This window comes from Gymnodraco acuticeps, unplaced genomic scaffold, assembly GCF_902827175.1.
Source record: "Gymnodraco acuticeps unplaced genomic scaffold, fGymAcu1.1, whole genome shotgun sequence".
Lineage (NCBI taxonomy): Eukaryota > Metazoa > Chordata > Actinopteri > Perciformes > Bathydraconidae > Gymnodraco > Gymnodraco acuticeps.
Genome location: NW_022990238.1, coordinates 6,522,422 through 6,538,716, shown reverse-complemented (window position 1 = coordinate 6,538,716; position 16,295 = coordinate 6,522,422). Strand labels below are relative to the sequence as shown.

General features: G+C 42.7%; 1 protein-coding gene across 2 annotated transcripts in view; it reads left to right on the top strand.

Annotated features, from left to right (window-relative positions):
• Positions 1–16,295, top strand: part of LOC117548400 (excitatory amino acid transporter 2-like) — a 35,475-nt gene that overhangs the window by 3,521 nt on the left and 15,659 nt on the right. For both annotated transcript variants that reach the window (XM_034219675.1, XM_034219676.1), the window contains exons 3-5: positions 13,465–13,620; positions 14,581–14,733; positions 15,716–15,972. In XM_034219675.1, coding sequence (XP_034075566.1) covers positions 13,465–13,620; positions 14,581–14,733; positions 15,716–15,972 — 566 coding nt within the window. The remainder of the gene's footprint in view (positions 1–13,464; positions 13,621–14,580; positions 14,734–15,715; positions 15,973–16,295) is intronic.

The following is a 16,295-nucleotide window of genomic DNA, read 5'->3' as shown; positions in this document are numbered from 1 at the left end:
TCATTGATTCATAAAATCTATAAGACGCAAACAAACGGTGAAACTGCCCATCATAGCTCCCAAGAGCCCATTTGGCGTCTTCAATTGTCTTGTTTTGTTAAACCTAGAGTCCAACATCATCGATATTCAGTAAATAAAATATATGACGTATCCATGCAGCAGAAAGTGCAAACAGAGAATGTCCATCCATCCATCTTCTCCCGCTTATCCGTGGTCGGGTCGCGGGGGTAGCAGTTCCAGCAGAGAGCCCCAAACTTTCTTTTCCCTGGCGACATCAACCAGCTCTGACTGGGGGATCCCAAGGCGCTCCCAGGCCAGCGAAGAGATATAATCCCTCCACCTGGTCCTAGGTCTACCCCTTGGTCTCTTCCCAGCTGGACGTGCCTGGAACACCTCCCTAGGGAGGCGCCCAGGTGGCATCCTAACTAGGTGCCCGAACCACCTCAACTGGCTCCTTTCGACGCGAAGGAGGAGCGGCTCAACTCCGAGTCCCTCCCTGATGACCGAACTTTATCCCTAAGGGAGACACCGGCCACCCTGCGGAGAAAACCCATCTCGGCCGCTTGTATCCGCAACAGAGAATGTTTCCCACTATTTTTGCTTGGAATATTACTGAAATTATAAATCTATTGGCAACATGATTGCATGCTTTGGTTTAAGTTAGATTCATAATCCTGATGTATTAATTCAATAATTTAAATTGCTAAAAGAAACATCCGACTTATTAATCGCTGTAACCAATATGCTAAATAAGTACATAAAGATGACATGCAGTCTGTCAAACCACATTTATAATCTCATGTTGATTTATATCACAGCTATTGAACATTACTGTAATGTCGAGCTTTAGATCAGGCAGATTGCAAGGGAGGGGGAAGGTATAGAGTTAGACCACGTGCATCTGTTTGATGTCCTGAATCGACATCAGCGATTGGCTAGTGAGCCTGTGTCAACAGCATTTAAGCAAGCACTGAGATAGTTCTTCGTGTTCTGCTCTGATGGTACGTGTTCCTTCATCTTCATCATCTTGGGCTCATTTACAGTAATTAAAGCTTGCTCTTCAGGGAGATTAACTCATTCTATCGACTGCCCATTTTCCTGGGAACCATGAAGAAGAAGAAGATAAGTAAGTACATTTCTGTACGTGGAGACTGATTGTGATGTTAATCACACACTGCATAGGTCACCATCTACATCTGATGGATTACAAGGGTGTTTACATTGAGGACCCTGATGTTTATCCAGTCTGCTCCTCTGTAAAAGTCTCTCTGGGAGATGTTCTGTCTTGCGCCTGCATCTGGCCCATGCTACGACATCACTTCCAAACCAGCTGGAGTTACTTCCTTGTTTCTTAGCTCTGAGCTGGACTCACTTTGAAGTCCTGCTACCTTCAGCTCTCATGATCAACATGTGTTTTCTAAGCTGTCTCTTAGCGACCAGGCCTCACTTCAAAGGGGAATGCCTTCTGGTCTGCAGATCACTGGCAGACCAGCTATACCTGTGTCATGTTTCTACAAAAGCCAGGATTTACTGTAAGCGCCTTGACCAAACAATCTGAACCTGCTGGCTTTGCTGTGTTTTATTAAGGATGCTAAGCTGTAATATGATGTAATCAAGCGTATCTATAGCCAGTTGTTCCTCTCCTGGCTGTTGCTCTGATACTCTAATCAGCATCTGTTTCCTGTGTACCTATAAACTGTACTTGGGTAAGCACTTTTCAGGCAAAACATTAGAAACTAAAGAGTTGAATTAAGCCCTACAAGGTTGTAAATAGTTTCAGTTTTCCTCAGTTGAACAGAGCCACCAGCCCAGCCCAGCTGGTGTCTAGAAGCCAGCTACATTTTGTCTTGAGACCTCTCTGACATATCCTGGAGCAGGAAACTAATCTGTCTGTTGGGAAAGGAAGAGAGAGTTTCAGGTCCCTGAGTATATCCTTGCAGCTAATACTCCTCAGCGCCGCCCTCCTCACAGGACACATGCTGTTGCTTCATTATTTCAGTGCCTCCATCTGACCTACCCATAAACAAAGGTTTAATATCCAGATTTCATTGCTGGAGAGGACAACAATCATCCTTATTATTTTTCTGCTTCTAACATGTGACTAGGCTTAAATTGCTTTATACATATATATTATTTGGAAGCTCAGGATTAGCATAGCCAAAAGTGTTGTCCCAAACAATGCTAACCAGCCTGTATCATAGCTTGAATTCCTCTTAATTTCACCCACCAGGTTTTGCGTGACAGATTTACAAAACCCTATCAAACCTTAAAAGGGTCTGATCCCTTTAGTGATTTAAATCTTTAAACCTTTAGTTATGATTATAAAAGAGACATTTTCCCACCTGGTGACCAAGTGACGTTACCGAACAATGTTCATACTAAGAATGACTCAAGGATTGAAAAGAGGATTTGTAAAGACTATAACATTGGAACACCCTTCCCCCTCCTCTCCTCCGTACTTCGTTCAACGGGGATTATATCTTTGCAATTGAAATTTAGCAGGACATTCTCCGCCCCCAAAATATACAATTTCAGATCATACTGGCAATCCGTCTTTGTGTCCAGAACGTCGACTGTTGCAGAGACTATAAAAGGGGACAGATATGGATAGGATGCTGAGCTGAAAGTGTGACAGCAGACAAACTAGTAGGTAACATCTTCGTGTTCCCACTTGTCTACTATCATTTTGTAGGCAACTGTATTTTTACTGCTGCATATAATACCGTTTGCTCAGATGATGAATTATAATCATGTCTGATTGCAAATGTCTCACTGAGTTATAGTGTTTGTAAATCTGACATTCATACATCTGACAAGGATTTGGCATGGCTTCGCTGCTCTCAACATGTGTTTATATACGATTAATGTTTGGACATTGTTGCGGTGGGGTCTCCGTTGAGAAGAAATGTGTATTGCACTGACAGTGAACACATTCTTAGTGGTTGAGTCTTTCTTTGGTGTTGAAGGTGATGACTTTGCCTTGGAGGACAATTTGATTGGTTCCCTAAACTAGACCTTGTCTGATAATTAACGGTTGTCAGCTGTTTATTGGAGACCCGTCCCTTTCAAATAAGCGATCTAGCTTTAGGGTTACTGTTAAAAAATGATGGATGTACTTCCAAGTGCAAGAATACTGTTGATATACAGTAATATACACTTTTCTGAATTTGGCTGCTGCCTTTCTGATGTTCATGGTGCTGAGTTGCATTTTGACAGAAATCATACTTGAATTTCTTCAATACCAGATTATCCTTTTTAGCAATGCCAGTGCTTTGGCTTTAAGTTTGGCAATGCCGGTCAGACGCACCACCACCCTGGTCCATACGGAAATACCTACACTACTACTGGTTGGGTAGCAATGACATTTTGTACAAATATTCTTGATCCCCAGATGATAAATCTTGACTTTGGCATTCCCTGTTTTTTAACAATGTATCACCATTTTTTGTTTTTTAATGAAATATATTTTATATTATTGGAAGGATTGCTGTGAAGTAGGGTGTAGATATTCAAGTTGCCTAAAGGATCAATTCTAATGATTTTACCCAGGGGTGTCCAAACTTTTTTCACAGAGGGCCACATACATAAAAATATACAAAGGGCTGGGCCGCTCACTAGAGGTATATTGCCTCATAAGTTATAAGTTAGAGAAATCAATCAAATGTAGGTAAATGATGGACCACACAGTTCTCCGTAGGGTTTCATTTATTGTGTTGGCAGCTCATCCCTTAAGACAGGAGGCTCAAATTGCTTATAATAAGAGGAAATATGAAGGGTATATTTCAAGGTTGTTATGTAAATGTGTGCATCTGGACCCGGTGACAACATTACCTATTGACGCAGCAACCACTGTAAGTAGGGCTGTGCAATTAATCGTATTTTAATCGCGATTACGATTATGGTTTGCGACGATTAGGAAAACAGCATAATTGACAAAATACGATTATTTTGCTGGGTGCGCTTTCGCCCCTCCCTAAAAGCCCACTCGGCCACGTGGGAGTGACATGTGTTGTGAGTGTTCAGCGCAAGCGAAGATGTCAGAACAAGAGCAGCAACTAGTTAAAAAGAAGGGTCGCGGGGAGATTCCCAGTCGATCGCGAGATGTGTCTAAAAATAGAACAACAATATTCTGTTTTATCGTTAATGTCCTGTAACATAATGTTCCCGTGCCAGAATAATGCACTTGAACGCATCAAAGCTTTGTGATTGGCCGGCCTCACCCCATGTGTCCGGGCGTGGCTGGTGAGCAGTGCACTAGTTCGCTGACTTTGTCCGTGTCAACAGCATGGATGGTCAACAGGAGTGACAGTCCGCACACACACAAGACCGCAATTATGGCAGAAGCAAAAAAGCCCAAAATATATAATTTTCACTCCGAGTGGGAGGATCATTATTTTTGTATCTATTCCAATTCAAAGTCCATCTGTCTGATCTGCAATGCGAGTGTGGCTTTATCGAAGAAGGGTAATTTAGGAGCGGCATTTCAAAACAGTGCACAAACGCTACGAGACGGAATTCCCTCCTAATTCTGTCCTACGCTCCAAAAGGGGAGGGGCCTGAAAGGACAGCTAAATGCACAGCAGTCCATTTTCACCAGGCCCAACAACAAGAGCAAGGCTGCTACCAGAGCATCTTATCGTGTCAGGCACGTTCTTGCGAAACACATGAAGTCTTTCGAAGACGGCGAAGTTATGAAAGAAGCTTTCCTGGAGGCTGCGACGCGCTTTTGTGGAACAGTAAAAATAACAGCAGCATTTCAACAGGTTTTTGATATAATAAAAACTCAATTTAGATACCGTTATTAATCTGCTGTAAGTTTTAGTTTGTTTGAATTTATTCATGATAATTATTGTACAAAATGGTATAAGAATGCAAACATTAAGATCTGTTCTGTTTAAATTGATTATAGTCTATCAGTTCAGAAACTAGTGTTGCTTGCATCCTATTTTAAAGGCATTTATTTTTATACTCTAATAAAATGCAACAAAAAATGGGTTTGATTCTATTAATGTTGTCTTTTTTATTGCACTGTTGCAGCAGATTACTGTGTAGCTTCAGATCTGAGTTGTCTTATTAGTAAGCCTAATTTATACTTTTGTAGCAACACTATTTTTATATAATGGCAAAGGAAGGGTTCTTCAGAGTCTTTTCTTTTTTTCCTGTGTCATATGTGGCAGCACTGCCACAAGTTCCTCTTCAGAGAGGGTCTTCAGTACAGGTGGCAATATTGTCACCTGCCTGCGCTCATCTCTGAAACCAGACCATGTAAACAGGCTGGTGTTTCTTGCAAAAAATCTTTAAGAGATGACATGAGCAGCCCTACCAGCATTTGCCATGGTGGCCTAAACATTTTTATTTGGTCTTAAATTGTAGTTCAACATTTATTTCCTGTTACTTCTGGACCATGACGGTTGGCCAGCCTTCAACGTTTAACTGAGTGGAATATGTTGAATATGTTTTACCAAAATGTTGGCTATATGTTAAGGAGTGTTCAGTAGGTTGTGACAGTGCACTGCAACATATTTGATTTCATTTATTTTGGTCTAATTTATTTTTATTTATCATATTAATATATGTTTAGTATGGTTTTGGAAGAGCGCTTCAACATATTTGTTGATCTTGTTTATTGGTAAAATATTATTTGTTTTAAAGTTCAATAAATGGTCAATGAATAATCGTCAAAATAATCGTGATATCAATTATTGACCAAATAATCGTGATTATGATTTTTGCCATAATCGCACAGCCCTAACTGTAAGTTATATTCTTGTTTAATTAGACTTCTCGGTTTCATTTATTCGACTCTGTATAATTGTTACTGTAGCTTAAACGGCTAAATCGCTTTTGAGAGATTTTAAATCTCAGATCTGCTCAGGCGAAACCTGCTTTACAGCTCTCAGCACTCAAGCCTGCATTATTAACATAGGCAGGGCCAGTCTATTGATTGCGTGAAGTAGAACCGCGTGACTCAGTCATCCTTTAGCTCAAAAAGCATTTAAATACCGCATTTAGAAACTGATGAACTCAGTGTGCATCTGGACCCGGTGACAACATTACCTATTGACGCAGCAACCACTGTAAGTTATATTCTTGTTTAATTAGACTTCTCGGTTTCATTTATTCGACTCTGTATAATTGTTACTGTAGCTTAAACGGCTAAATCGCTTTTGAGAGATTTTAAATCTCAGATCTGCTCAGGCGAAACCTGCTTTACAGCTCTCAGCACTCAAGCCTGCATTATTAACATAGGCAGGGCCAGTCTATTGATTGCGTGAAGTAGAACCGCGTGACTCAGTCATCCTTTAGCTCAAAAAGCATTTAAATACCGCATTTAGAAACTGATGAACTCAGTGTGCATCTGGACCCGGTGACAACATTACCTATTGACGCAGCAACCACTGTAAGTTATATTCTTGTTTAATTAGACTTCTCGGTTTCATTTATTCGACTCTGTATAATTGTTACTGTAGCTTAAACGGCTAAATCGCTTTTGAGAGATTTTAAATCTCAGATCTGCTCAGGCGAAACCTGCTTTACAGTTCTCAGCACTCAAGCCTGCATTATTAACATAGGCAGGGCCAGTCTATTGATTGCGTGAAGTAGAACCGCGTGACTCAGTCATCCTTTAGCTCAAAAAGCATTTAAATACCGCATTTAGAAACTGATGAACTCAGTGTGCATCTGGACCCGGTGACAACATTACCTATTGACGCAGCAACCACTGTAAGTTATATTCTTGTTTAATTAGACTTCTCGGTTTCATTTATTCGACTCTGTATAATTGTTACTGTAGCTTAAACGGCTAAATCGCTTTTGAGAGATTTTAAATCTCAGATCTGCTCAGGCGAAACCTGCTTTACAGCTCTCAGCACTCAAGCCTGCATTATTAACATAGGCAGGGCCAGTCTATTGATTGCGTGAAGTAGAACCGCGTGACTCAGTCATCCTTTAGCTCAAAAAGCATTTAAATACCGCATTTAGAAACTGATGAACTCAGTGTGCATCTGGACCCGGTGACAACATTACCTATTGACGCAGCAACCACTGTAAGTTATATTCTTGTTTAATTAGATTTCTCGGTTTCATTTATTCGACTCTGTATAATTGTTACTGTAGCTTAAACGGCTAAATCGCTTTTGAGAGATTTTAAATCTCAGATCTGCTCAGGCGAAACCTGCTTTACAGCTCTCAGCACTCAAGCCTGCCTTATTAACATAGGCAGGGCCAGTCTATTGATTGCGTGAAGTAGAACCGCGTGACTCAGTCATCCTTTAGCTCAAAAAGCATTTAAATACCGCATTTAGAAACTGATGAACTCAGTGTGCATCTGGACCCGGTGACAACATTACCTATTGACGCAGCAACCACTGTAAGTTATATTCTTGTTTAATTAGACTTCTCGGTTTCATTTATTCGACTCTGTATAATTGTTACTGTAGCTTAAACGGCTAAATCGCTTTTGAGAGATTTTAAATCTCAGATCTGCTCAGGCGAAACCTGCTTTACAGCTCTCAGCACTCAAGCCTGCATTATTAACATAGGCAGGGCCAGTCTATTGATTGCGTGAAATAGAACCGCGTGACTCAGTCATCCTTTAGCTCAAAAAGCATTTAAATACCGCATTTAGAAACTGATGAACTCAGTGTGCATCTGGACCCGGTGACAACATTACCTATTGACGCAGCAACCACTGTAAGTTATATTCTTGTTTAATTAGACTTCTCGGTTTCATTTATTCGACTCTGTATAATTGTTACTGTAGCTTAAACGGCTAAATCGCTTTTGAGAGATTTTAAATCTCAGATCTGCTCAGGCGAAACCTGCTTTACAGCTCTCAGCACTCAAGCCTGCATTATTAACATAGGCAGGGCCAGTCTATTGATTGCGTGAAGTAGAACCGCGTGACTCAGTCATCCTTTAGCTCAAAAAGCATTTAAATACCGCATTTAGAAACTGATGAACTCAGTGTGCATCTGGACCCGGTGACAACATTACCTATTGACGCAGCAACCACTGTAAGTTATAGTCTTGTTTAATTAGACTTCTCGGTTTCATTTATTCGACTCTGTATAATTGTTACTGTAGCTTAAACGGCTAAATCGCTTTTGAGAGATTTTAAATCTCAGATCTGCTCAGGCGAAACCTGCTTTACAGCTCTCAGCACTCAAGCCTGCATTATTAACATAGGCAGGGCCAGTCTATTGATTGCGTGAAGTAGAACCGCGTGACTCAGTCATCCTTTAGCTCAAAAAGCATTTAAATACCGCATTTAGAAACTGATGAACTCAGTGTGCATCTGGACCCGGTGACAACATTACCTATTGACGCAGCAACCACTGTAAGTTATATTCTTGTTTAATTAGACTTCTCGGTTTCATTTATTCGACTCTGTATAATTGTTACTGTAGCTTAAACGGCTAAATCGCTTTTGAGAGATTTTAAATCTCAGATCTGCTCAGGCGAAACCTGCTTTACAGTTCTCAGCACTCAAGCCTGCATTATTAACATAGGCAGGGCCAGTCTATTGTCGCCCATCAGCTGTAGATAGTTAACTAATTAACTTCAGCTGTGAGAACTGAGCAATCAGGCGTCCATTTCGGGTAGCTCTTTCCTGGAGCGTCAGCTTCAGCGGCAGACAGGAGTAAGACTGACAAAGACATTAGAGTCCTACAGGAGTCACGAGGGAGGCAAAGAGGAGGCAAATCCTACTTTGATTGAGCTAAGTATCGTTGGTGTTTTTAATTTTTAATTTTGTTGTTTAGCCCCTCATGCTATAATCATGTGTATTTTCTCCATTCCTGTTCATGTGTCTTCTCGCAATTATCACTGGCCCCGTGTATCTCGTAATCGATATAACCGGCCTGCTCTCGTCTATCCCACGTGCTCCACTGAGATCCAACATCTAGTTTCAGGTGGCCTGTGGAACTGCCAGTCAGCTGTTCCTAAGGCTGACTTCATCTCTGGCTACACCTCCCTGCAGTCTCTGGATTTCCTTGCTCTCACTGAGACCTGGATTACTCCATCCAACACATCCACCCCAGCAGCTCTCTCCACTGCATATTCCTTCTCCCATACACCCAGACCCACTGGCAGAGGAGGTGGCACTGGTCTCCTGCTCTCTCCCAAATGGAGCTTTTCCCTCTTCAAGCTACCTAACTTTACTCCTTCCACCTTTGAGTTCCATGCCGTCACAGTAACCCATCCTATACAGTTAACCATTGTTGTTCTCTACCGTCCACCAGGCGCCTTGGGGGACTTCTTGGAGGAATTAGATCATCTCCTCTCACACATCCCTGAAACTGGCCCTCCCGCTGTACTTCTCGGAGACTTCAACCTCCAGATGGGGAAGATAGACGAACTAACATCTCTGTTAACCGCCTTTGCTTTCTCACTCTCTCCGTCCCCACCGACTCATAAAGCTGGCAATGTCCTTGATCTCATATTCTCAAGGAACTGCGCTACTTCTAACCCCTCTGTAAACCCGCTCCACACATCCGATCACTTCTTCATTTCATTCTCTCTATCCCTTTCCAAACATAACAAACTAATCTCTTCCCATCCTACACTTGTCCGCCGTAACCTTCGCTCCCTCTCTCCCTCTACCTTTGCCTCGTCGGTGCTCTCAGCCCTCCCTTCCTCTGATTCGTTCCAACTACTGCCTCCAAACTCTGCTGCAGAAACTCTCCTCTCTACTCTCTCATCCTCTCTGGACTCGCTCTGTCCTCTGACATCTCGGCAGGCTCGTCAGTCCCCTCCGGCTCCCTGGCTAAATGATGCACTGCGTGCTAATAGAACCGTCCTTAGGGCAGCAGAGCGGAAATGGTGGAAATCCAAACACCGTGACGACCTCCTAACCTATCAGGCTCTCCTCTCCTCTTTCTCTGCTTCGATCTCTCAGGCAAAAAGCACTTTCTTTCAAGATAAGATCCAATCTTCCTATTCCAATCCTAAAAAACTATTTTCCATCTTCTCCACCCTCTTGGACCCTCCAAAAGCTCCTCCCCCCTCCTCACTTCTGTCAAGCGACTTTGTTACCCACTTTGAAAAAAAGGTTAATGATATTCGCTCTTCTTTTTCTGACTCACCTTTACTCACCGCTGGGTCACCAGACCTTCCTTCCACCAACACACTAACCTCCTTTTCCCCTCTCTCTCCAAGTGAGGTTCTTACCCTCATTACCTCTGCCCGCCCTACCACCTGTCCTCTGGACCCTATCCCTTCAAACCTCCTTCAGACTATCGCTCCTGATATTCTACCGTTTCTCACCCATTTCATCAACACTTCTCTAACTTCTGGTCACTTTCCAAACAGTCTCAAGGAGGCAAGAGTAAACCCTCTCCTAAAGAAACCCACTCTCAACCCGTCTGATGTTATAAACTACAGGCCTGTCTCTCTCCTCCCGTTCCTGTCTAAATCACTTGAACGCGCTGTCTTTAAACAACTCTCCTGTTATCTCAATCAGAACAACCTTCTGGATCCGCACCAGTCTGGTTTCAAGGCAGGTCACTCCACAGAAACTGCTCTCATTGCTGTCACGGAGGAACTGCACACTGCCAAAACTGCATCCCTCTCCTCTGTCATCATCCTGTTGGACCTGTCTGCTGCATTCGACACGGTGAATCATCAGATCCTCCTTCGCACTCTCCAAAAACTTGGAGTTTCAGGCTCTGCACTTTCCCTCCTCACCTCATACCTGAAAGACCGTACCTACAGGGTGACTTGGAGAGGGTCTGAGTCCGACCCTTGTCAATTAACTACGGGGGTCCCTCAGGGCTCTGTTCTTGGTCCCCTCCTCTTCTCCTTGTACACAAACTCGCTCGGATCAGTCATTAGCCTGCATGGTTTTTCTTACCACTGCTACGCTGACGACACCCAATTAATTCTGTCCTTTCCCCGCTCAGAGACCCAGGTCGTCGCACGCATCTCTGCTTGTCTAGCTGACATCTCTCAGTGGATGTCTGCTCACCACCTCAAGCTCAACCTTGACAAGACTGAGCTGCTCTTCCTCCCGGGAAAAGATTGTCCAACTCTTGACCTGACAATCAACATCGGCACCTCAGTTGTTTCCCCGACTCAGACTGCAAGGAATCTGGGTGTGACCCTAGATAACAACCTGTCCTTCACTGCAAACATCGCTGCTACAACCCGCTGCTGCAGATATACGCTTTACAACATCAGGAAGATACGTCCCCAGCTGACTCAGAAAGCGACTCAGGTTCTGGTCCAGGCTCTCGTCATCTCACGCCTAGACTACTGCAACTCCCTCCTGGCTGGTCTACCTGCATGTGCCATCCGACCTCTGCAGCTCATCCAGAATGCAGCGGCTCGTCTGGTTTTCAACCTTCCTAAATTCTCCCACACCACTCCGCTCCTCCGCTCCCTTCACTGGCTTCCGGTAACTGCTAGAATCCACTTCAAGACACTGGTACTTGCTTACCGTGCTGCGAATGGATCTGGCCCTTCCTACATCCAGGACATGGTTAAACCGTACACCCCAGCGCGTGCACTACGCTCTGCATCAGCCAAACGACTCGTTGCGCCCTCGCTGCGAGGGGGACCCAAGTTCCCATCGGCGAAAACACGTGGGTTTGCTATCCTGGCTCCAAGATGGTGGAATGAGCTCCCCATTGACATCAGGACGGCAGATAGCTTGCACATCTTCCGGCGCAAACTGAAAACTCATCTCTTTCGACTCCACTTCGAGCGCTAGAACGATTAACGAAGCACTTTTATACTAATAAAGGACTGGATTACCTAAAGCCAGTTGAGTAGCACTTGAAATGTTTGGCTCTATGAAACCTGATATACTTATATGATTCTGTTTTCTTCAAGGTTGTGTCTTCCTGGTCGAATGTACTTATTGTAAGTCGCTTTGGATAAAAGCGTCAGCTAAATGCAATGTAATGTAATGTAATGTAAATGTTATTGTGCTTTTTTTCTTATCAACTAATATTTGTTTGAAAATGTTTTCAACTTTAATTGACTGAATTTATTTGAAAATAACACATGAATACTGTGTTATATATTTGAACATATATATTTAAGAAGTACAATAGTAGATGTTTAATTTGTGGGCTATATTTCATTATACTTTTAGAATTGGCTGAGGACCGATTAAAAAATGGTCCGTGGGCCATATTTGGCCCCCCGGGCCATAGTTTGGACACCCCTGATTTTACCAATGGCTTGAATTTGATTTAGTTGCCCCAGCCTGACAAAACTTTCCTAGACAATGTATAGTATTTGGAACATGGCAACATAAAAGTTTGTCAGTATGTTGGTTTGTGAATTGCAAATAATGACATTGCAATATGCCTCTGCATTATTTTAGGTTTAGGGCTAATTAGAAAATTATAGCATGCTAACACACAAAAACCAAGAGGTTCTACACGGTAAATATTATACCTGCTACACATCAGTGGGAAAGCGTATTAGTAACTATAACTTAACACAGCTGCTGCTTACATTAGAATCATAATTTGTTGCAATGACTCGGCCTAAGGGCATTGCAACCAAGACAACAGACTTCCAGTAATAAGAATGTGCTCGTTCATACTTGTGGCTGGGTGGCATGTTTTGGATAAACCTACAGAAAGAAAGAAAAAACAACTGCCCTTCTTCTATTACACAGTTTCACCTGCAGCACAAACAACATCATCGTCTTTCACATCAATTCTCTTTCGCTCCATCCCGTTTACATGAGTGCTATATTCTGCTAGTGGTTGAAGTCACAGTCGTGACAGAACACAATTCATGTGAAGGAGTCTTGACTCAATCCGGACGCTGTGTCGGTTGTTGTCCATTATCACAGTACATGGGATAAACAATCAATTGATCTAGCCAACACATTGTGTTCCTGATCCTGTACCCTACACCGGTTGGGTCAGGCTGAACCAGCGATAGTCTTGTTCCTTCTTAAAGTCTGCTATTATGGATTTATCTAATAAGTAACTTTCACTTAGACCTGTCAGTCAAAAATGTTTAAACAGCCAGGGGCAACATCTCACGACTCCTAATAGGCCGATTATTTACCTGATTCATTGGCTATATATATTCCATTATCAGCAAAGTACATATTGTCTAGTATTTACATTCCTGCTGTTTCCTTTTAGAGGACTATAATATATTACATCTCTTGAGTTATTTCTTCATGTCCTGTTTACCATTGCCTTCTGTGTTTGCATTGCCTGCCGTCATGCTTATTCACTTCCCTTAGGAACCTAAACCAAATGCTGCAAGGACATATACCCAGTTGTCCCTCACCCACCTTTCAGAGCAGAATCAGCCAGCCAAAATGGCAACAATTTAAATCATCAATAACTGCAACCAATACTAAATAAGTCTTTAAACAATCCAATCGGTAAATCAGCCAGAGAAGGGTGCATTATTTAACCAACACTGAATACTTTGCAGGCCTGCATGTGTAATGATGTTGAAGCACATACCCTTCCACTGTCTCCACAGACAGGATGACGAACCAGTCGAAAGCCAACCAGTCCAACATAAACAAGAAGGAGAAAGAAGAAAGCCAGCGAGATGACAACACAGACGTTGTATATAAAGATGCAGGCCACTGCACCCGCAACACCCACAACCTGCTGCTGGGACTCACTATTCTGGGTATGCTTGGACTCAGAACCGTACTTTTCTATCAATAATTACATTATTTTGTGTTAAAATGCGGCACATCTTCACCAGCTTGTGAAAGTTGGATTGTAGTTGCTAAAGATAGTTTGAAAGTTAAGAAACAATGCCTCCCACCAGCTTTTGGTTCACATATGTTACCATCTCATATTTAATTCAATTTCAGTGCAGTTTTTTGTTGTTGAAAAAAGCAGAATATGCACTCTAGATATACAGACTCATTTTCCCAATAGGCATATTTGGCTCGTTTCTGTTTTTAGTCTGCCTCTGTAAACACTTTGGTATGTTTCTGCATAGTTGTATGCTTTGTCAAAAAAAGACCGCCGCAAAGTGGAGAAGAATGTTATTTTTGTCTGTCATTTGTCACCAAGAATTGAACCCAAATTTAAACCTGTTTACATTACATTGAAAGTTATCATTAGTCAGAGGACTCTTACATTTCGAATATTAAACAGTTTTCTTTTTGGGGGGGCGAAGAGAAGTTGAGCAGTAGATTTACTTGAAACTAAGAAAGGGTCTATCAATATGTGGTTTATAAAGACAAAGTTGTAAAAATGACTGATATTGGCTGTTTATTTGCATAATGTTTTGTATTTATTCTGAGTACACACAGTAGCGACTTTTTAAAAAAAAAACGTTGTATATTATGATGATTTTAATAGCTATGTATTTTTGGTCCAAATACATCAATCTTATCCTGCTTTCAACAACATTATATGTTTCCTCCCCTCCTATCGTCTACTCTCTTTCCCTTCTCTCCTCTCTATTTCCTGCCTTTGTTTCTTATTTCCCTTCTTTTCCTCCTCTCCCCGCCTCTATTCTCTGCCTCCCCCATATCCTCTTCTCTCCTCCCTTCTCTTCTCCGCTCCTTTCCTTTACATCCTCTCCTTTTCTCCTACTCCCCTTCTCTCCTCTACTATTTTTTCATCTCCTCAGGTGTTGTCTTGGGATCGTTGTTTGGGACGCTGTTGCGGTACATGAGTGTGAAGGACTATGCTGCCCTCACTATGATTTCCTTCCCTGGAGATATCCTCATGAGGATGCTGAAGATGCTCATCCTGCCTCTAATCATTTCCAGTCTCATCACAGGTGAGAATGGAATGTTTTTACCTTACCTTACCAATCTTTGACAATGTTAAAGGCCCTGTCACACTGTCCCGAAATTGACACCCGATGGACACACGATAAAGGAAATGTTCAAATTCGGCTGTGATCGTAGCAACATCGGGCCATTCGTGAGGGCATCTTAAGCCATCGTATGACCGCCGGTGGAGTTTCTCAGGCTCCGGCAGCAACTTCGTGAGCGGTGGCAAAATCTTTGGCATGCCAAAAAATTGCCGAAGGACCTTGCGAAGGTTCATTTTCGTGTTGAATTCGTGTGTCAATTGTGCCCTTCGTAAGGCCATCGTGAGGGCATCGTGTTATCATCGGTGCCATCGGGCATTTGCCCCGATCAGAGTGAGGGTGAATGCACCGATGATAACACGAAGATGACACGATTTGACAAGATGCCCTCACGATGCCTTACGAAGTTGCCGCTCACGAAGTTGCTGCCGGAGCCTGAGAAACTCCACCGGCGGTCATACGATGGCTTAGATGCCCTCACGAATGGCCCGATGTTGCTACGATCACAGCCGAATTTGAACATTTCCTTTATCGTGTGTCCATCGGGTGTCAATTTCGGGACAGTGTGACAGGGCCTTAAAGGATACCCAAGCAATAGACTCTGGGAACATGGGACACTGTTATCCAGGGGCGCCGTAAGGGGGTGAAAAGTTAGGACGATTCTAAGGGCCCGTGACTGACAGGGGCCCAAACTATTTTAGAACATTAATAAAAAGTAACCATTAAGTAACCAATGTGATATCTTTTCATGGGGGCCCAAAATCCCTGGCGGCGCCCCTGCTGTTATCACAACACAGCCGTGTTCTTATATATCATGATAAAGCTAAAATAAGTATCTTACACAAACAATGTTAACTAACTGGGACAATTAAGGACAATAGTGCACACGAATAACATGGTTTGTACCTGATGAGAGTAAACCCTGATGATGATCTGTCTCTTTAAGGACTGGCTGGTCTAGATGCCCGCTCCAGTGGCAGGATGGGAAGTAGGGCCATGGTGTACTACATGACCACCACTGTAATCGCTGCCATCCTTGGGGTCATCCTGGTGTTGAGTATCCACCCGGGGAACCCAAAACTAAGGCGTGGCGCCACAACCTCCTCAGTCCAGAGGAACCCGGAGGTCAGCAGTCTGGACGCCTTCCTCGACCTGCTCAGAAACCTGTTTCCTGAGAACCTCGTGCAGGCCTGCTTCCAACAGGTAGCCTCAGCTTCTGAAATGAGTCTCAAACGGTTTTCCTACTCTAGCTCTTTATTTGTGAGCGCACACATCAAAGTAAGAATGTAACAGATATAGGATAAAATGGTTAAGTTGGCAAATACTGGCACAGCACAATTGTACTTCTTGCTATTAATACTGTAATGGATTTTACTTCATTCATGATCAAACACAAATACATTGACATTTGTTTGCAATAGAGAGGTTTTCCACTTTAATTTCGAGTAATGCTAAATGTTAATGATCCATTATTATTAGGGCCGGGACTCGATTAAAAAAAGTAATCTAATTAATTAGAGGCTTTG